The sequence below is a fragment of the Centruroides sculpturatus genome, unplaced genomic scaffold (assembly GCF_000671375.1).
Source record: "Centruroides sculpturatus isolate CEXI.00-Female unplaced genomic scaffold, Cexi_2.0 scaffold157, whole genome shotgun sequence".
In the NCBI taxonomy this organism is placed as follows: domain Eukaryota; kingdom Metazoa; phylum Arthropoda; class Arachnida; order Scorpiones; family Buthidae; genus Centruroides; species Centruroides sculpturatus.
Window position 1 is genome coordinate 960,672 of NW_019384522.1, and position 6,000 is coordinate 966,671.

The 6,000-nt window shown below is 29.4% G+C and overlaps 1 protein-coding gene across 1 annotated transcript in view; it reads left to right on the forward strand.

The window, feature by feature from the left end:
• The window catches only part of LOC111622780 (heterogeneous nuclear ribonucleoprotein U-like), a 76,079-nt gene extending 70,288 nt beyond the window's left edge, over positions 1–5,791 (forward strand). The window contains exons 8-10 of the mRNA XM_023365201.1: positions 3–142; positions 2,717–2,813; positions 5,653–5,791. Of these exons, the coding sequence (XP_023220969.1) occupies positions 3–142; positions 2,717–2,813; positions 5,653–5,774 (359 nt within the window). The 3' untranslated portion in view covers positions 5,775–5,791. The remainder of the gene's footprint in view (positions 1–2; positions 143–2,716; positions 2,814–5,652) is intronic.
• Positions 5,792–6,000: the final 209 nt, after the last annotated feature.

Sequence of the window (6,000 nt, forward strand, 5' to 3'; positions counted from 1 at the left end):
AGATAATTCTGACTTAAATTTGCAAATAGATAAAACACGTTATTCTGCACAACCTTTGACTACAGCTGGTTTCCCATTTATGTGGGCAGGAGCCAGAGCATCATATGGAATAAAGACTGGCAAAGTTTGTTTTGAAACAAAGGTATGATACATCAAGTATTAATTTTTGATAAACTATTTTGTTAATTGTTGGTTTTTAAAATTTTTTAATGGAGTTTATTTATTATTATTATAACTCATTAGACTCTTCCAAAATTGTTTACACAACAAAAATGGAAAGTTTTTTAAAATTATATTTAAAGAAATTTAATTTGTATATCTGAATAATTTGGCATTTTTGCATATTTGAGGTGGAGCATTAGCGTAGCTCTCATGTGTCTTATAGAATTGAGTTTGTTCTCAAAATTTGATGGGCCAATTTTGATAAAACTGAGAGATGAGGAATCTAAAAATGTAATGCAAAATGTTATCCCATAAATTTGTTTTCAAGATATGGTGTGGTCAAATTGGTAATGCCCATTTTCCTTGATGCAATTAAGTGTGCCTAATGGAATTTAGGGGGGGAAAATATTGTGCACGGAAAGTGGGTGCAATAAATGAATAGAAGAAATCTTATGGGTTAGATCATTGCACTTGACTACAGAGAGAGATGATCTTCTCTTCTGTTGCTTGTAAGGGTAAGAATTGCCTCTGCATAGTAGGCAGGGCTTATTCTAAGGTTTTTTCTTCACAAATAACAGTTTTATTTTAGCATTAATAAGCCATTCTAAAAGAGACAAATGAAAAATGAGGATAACACAAATGTTATATCAGTATAATTATTTAATTTCAGTCATCATTCAGTGTTAATTGTTAGATGTGCACACTGCCTCTGCATGTGATATTATTTATTATATGATTAATACTCTGGTTGATACCTGAGATGGGGAGGGTCATCAGAATGGTGTACATGCTTTATCATATTCAATTTTAATATTCTTATCAGTTGCAAAACTAGCTAGCTCCTCTTTCAGATCCTTATCATTTCTGATCCTAGAATGATAATACAGTGAAACCTCACTTAATGAGCATAATCCATTCCAGAATCTTATTCGTAATGTGAAACACTTGTTAAACGAAACAATTTTTCCCATATAAATTAATGTAAAATATGATAATGCATTCCATGCCGGAAAAAAAAATTACTCAAATATTTTATGTATAACGTTTATTCAAAAAAAATTATACAATATACATTAAGGAGTGTTTCTTCTAGCGCAGAATGAACCAACCTGGAATGTGAATTTGATTTGCAGAAAACAAAAAAATCAAAATTAAGTAATTTCTAATATTTAATTATAGCCTTTACGTAGCCCAAGAATTTGGCATATCGTTTGGCGTGTTTATTATATAACCGTCTATGGTTGTTGGTATTTGTATGTAATATGTCTGAACACAAGTTTGGAAAAATGTGTGATCACAAGCAACACTAACAAGTAAGATGTTATTAATGAGTACTAAACACAGACTGACTGAGCATGTGCACAATCCGGGATTTCCCCTTTCCCTGTCACTTGTTATGCGAAACGTCACTTGTTAAGTGAGTCTTTTTTTTACAATTTGTTTTGCTCATTAAGTGAGGTTCAACTGTACTATTGGCCTCTGTGAGTTGAGCAAGAAAGCTATCTCCACTTGACATGGATGTCACCTTACCCAACACAGGTAGTTGTTAACAAATGTGTTTCAAAAAAGTCTTATTTAATGCTCTTCATCTCCACGCTGTCCACATAATTCTTTTACTTGTAAGATTTTCATTTTTAAGGCTTTTATAAGGAGAGTTTATTTGCATTGTTCATCAACATAGGATAGGTAAGAACAACTTCAATATATATGAAGTATAGCCAAACAGTATTGATTCCCTAAAGAGTTGCTTGCTGGAAATCTACACCATATCTGTACATGATTTCAAGGTGAACTATTCATGCAAGTGTACTGGTTCCACAGCTAGATCCCTGAACACAAGGATTAAGGAACATCAGTATATAATGGCCTTTACACCACAACACTGGCTAGTTTTGCAACTGATATCAATGTTTGGGTTGAATTTGACAAGGCACATATCTTAAACCATTCTGACAACCCCACCCATCTCAAGTATCTAGAAAGAATAGTAAAATACAAGGCCTTCAAAAGGGAGACTGTGGTTAATTATAAATAAGAAGATTGACTCTATTTTCTTTGAATGGGCTGCATGGCAAGCATTATTTGAGTTCACATATCTGTTTTTAGTAATATCTTACAATATACAACAAATAGTAAAATATATATCATCTTTTATATTTTGTAATTGATTCATTCATTGATCCAGTAAGTTACTTTTGCACTGTGCATGCACATATTCATGACTGTTTCAATTTTTAAATTTTTAGTTGTGTTCTAAAAATATTTACAGAACACAACTACAAATTTAAAAATTTTCTTGTTAATGTAATAAATTTGTTTATAGTAAAATTTAGTTTATAAATATTGAATATATTGCTTTGTGCTTATTCAAATGTTATGAGATTATGAATTTACATAATGAACTAGAGCAGTCAATAGCAAAAAAATTCCACTTAGGCATGTTTTGCATTTTAAACTATGTTAACTTTTCTACAAATATATTTATAAAATATATTATTTAATATGAATTATATAAATTCAATAGGAAATTTTTCAAATATTTAAATATTTGTAGGTTGTAAAACATCTTGATGTAAATCTTCCTGCTGATGAGCCAAATCCTCATGTTGTACGTGTAGGATTTTCTACGGAGAAAAGTTCTATGCAGTTAGGTAGGTTGTTAAAGTAATTTTTGATGCTAATATTATTACAAAGTAATTAAACAGTAAGAAAATATAAATGCTATACTAAAATAGATAATTATTGATTATATATATATATAAATGATATTACTACTACTATTTTTAATTTTAAGTAAACTTTAATTTTGGAACTGTTAAGTCACTGAATTTAATGAAAAAGCCGAGTTGCAATTCTCAGAAACTTGCCCATTTCCAACATTGTGGAGATAATGTTCTGAGAAGAAATTATCTAGGATTGTTTTACTTGTTCTCCAAAGATGCTTCATAAATAATGACATCTTTTGAGAAAAGTTTGATAATATTTGATTAAAATTCAATAGCATAAATTAAAGTTGTGTTAATTAAATAATTTTTAATTTAAATTTTATTTTGTTGTTGCTAATTTTTTAGCGCACTTTACGGTAGTGAAGTGCTTATGTTAGGACTTTCGTCTGTCTGTCAGATTTCCACATGCATGCATAATGACTTCACTTTTGTTACACATATGTTATGTTCTGTTTCATCCATTCAATTGAAACATTTAATTCAAATGTGAAAATTAGGCTTATAACTTAAGCCTAAACTCGATCATCAAGAAATTTCCAACATTAGGCTTAAGAGTTATCTGAGTGTTATGTTCTGTTCAGTTCATTTATTGCACATGTCCATGTGCATGCTCAAAAGAGAACATGTTCAAAAGATTTTCATTTGTTCATGGTCACTGTAAGCTATAGTAAAAACTAGTCGGTTAGTATATTGTATTAAATTAAATTTTATAGTAAATTTATTTTTAAAAATATTTGCTTTTGTGGAGCATGCTATCAGATAGGCTTGACCAGTCTTCTTTGAAATTATCATGATTATGATTAAATATTTTCATTAATGGCTTATTAAAAGTTTGTACAATGTTGCATTTTTTGTTACTCTGACAAGGGCAGAGTCAAATGTTTGGTCTTTGATTTGAAAGAAACTTGGTGAGCATGTAGTCCTAAACACAAATAGCTTCTTATCCAAATTATAGGACTTACTTCTGAAGTGTTTCCAAAAAAACAGGCCTCTGAAAATTCAGCATTTAGCTTATAAGATTTTGGAAGTTTCGTGTGTCCTTGGAATGGCAATAGCTGAGTGGATAAGACACTAGGCACTAGAACTATTTGATATAGGTTTGAGCTTTGCAATTTTAGTCTTTTTGTGTAACAATTATTTTATTATTTTACAGTATCATTAGCATATTACGGTATAGTGTATATTTTATGTGAACATATAATGTGACATTGGTTTATCATTAAGCAATTGAGATAACAAGAATTTAATTGAAAGTTGCAGTGTTTTAGGTTTAAATTATCTATTCAGGGAAAGCGACTGGATCAGGAAAGCTTTACTAATGTCCATTTCCTTGACGTCAACATGATATACAAAAGAGGTGAAATATGCACTAACATCTACAGAAAACCGGGCCTAAATAACATCATCATACCAAATTTTTATAAAAATAAAATCAACATTTTAAAAGCTAAGAAAAATACATCATTTATATTTTTATAATTGGAAAATTAAAAATAGTAATAATGGAGTGCAACTTTTACAAATTGTGATATATATCACAGTTTTATATATACATAATAGATCCTAGACAGTTTAAATATGCAGCTTTCTGATCATGGATCAAACGAGCCTTTACTCATTGCACAGATATACTTGATACTTACAAGGAATTAGAGTACATTATACAAATAGCACAACAAAATGGTTACCAAAAGAATCTCATAAAAAAACTCATTGCAAAACTTTTCAGTTTAAAACTAATCAGTCTCCATTAATTAACAATCAATGCATGGTGGTAATCAACTATCATCCCTTCTTAAGAAAAATGATGAAGGATATTGCGAACATCAATAATTTACGGATCATATATTGCCGCAATCCCACAGTATACAAGTTACTGAGAAATGATAAAAAGAATGACAACCAGATCGCTACCTCCGGTATTTACACCATACCAATCAAAGACCGTCGCTTTGATTCAGATAGTGTTTATATAGGTGCTACTTTGAGAAGCTTGGATCAAAGAATCAAAGAACATAAATACTCTATTAAAAAGAACAACGATAGCACCGTTTTAGCATCTTATGCCAACCAGCAAGGAATTGAGGTCATATGGGACCAAGCTTCCATCATTAGACCCATGTCTAACAAGCACTCCATCAAACATCTTGAAAAACTGGAGATTTATAAAGCACATGGGAAAACTACTTGTATCAATCATAGGGACGCCCACTCTCTATCCACAGCATGGAAATCATTCTATGAAGATAATCTGTAATTTTTACGAAACATTAATCTTTAACGAGAAACTGTTGAGCTCTTTATTTTTATTTATTTATTTACTTTTAGTATTATTTCCCTAACTTTTTGTATTCATTCCGTTAAGCGCTCATCATTACGCATGTGCAGTTATTATTTTTCGTAAATTTGATTTTTGTTCTATTTTTAATGTTCTTTTTAACTGATGATGATCGCTAAAGACGATCGAAAACATTTTTATGATATTAAATTATTTGCTGGAGTTTGTAAAAAGGTGATAATTTTGATTAATTCTTTCTAGTTCCAGTACAAGTTGTTATTTTTATCTATTCAAATGTTCATTTAAACATGAAAATCTTCATTTCAATATATTTTATACCAACTATTAATTATAAATTTAAAAATATTTCTATCAGTTATTTGAAAAAATTAAAATTTTTTGTAATTGTTTTCAAAGATATTGTAGTATTAATATAATTGATATAATTATGTAAAAGTAATAAGAATAGAAACTTTTATTTTATAGGTGAGGAACCATTCACTTATGGATATGGTGGCACTGGAAAAATGTCAACAAAATGTGAATTTAAAGATTATGGCAGTAATTTTGGAGAAGGTGATGTTGTTACATCTTTTTTGGTAAGTTAGTTTTTAAAAATATTTTTATAATGTTACTATTTTGCAGCTGAAGATAATCATTTTTTCATAAAAATAAAAGTAGAAACTTTAGTACATGTAAGTTTTGTATAATACAGTAGTGAGGTTCCTATAAGATTTTAGTTAATTGAAAAACCATGTTTTATGGATCTAACAACTAGTACAAAAATAAAATCAACATTTTAAAAGCTAAGAAAAATACATCATTTATATTTTT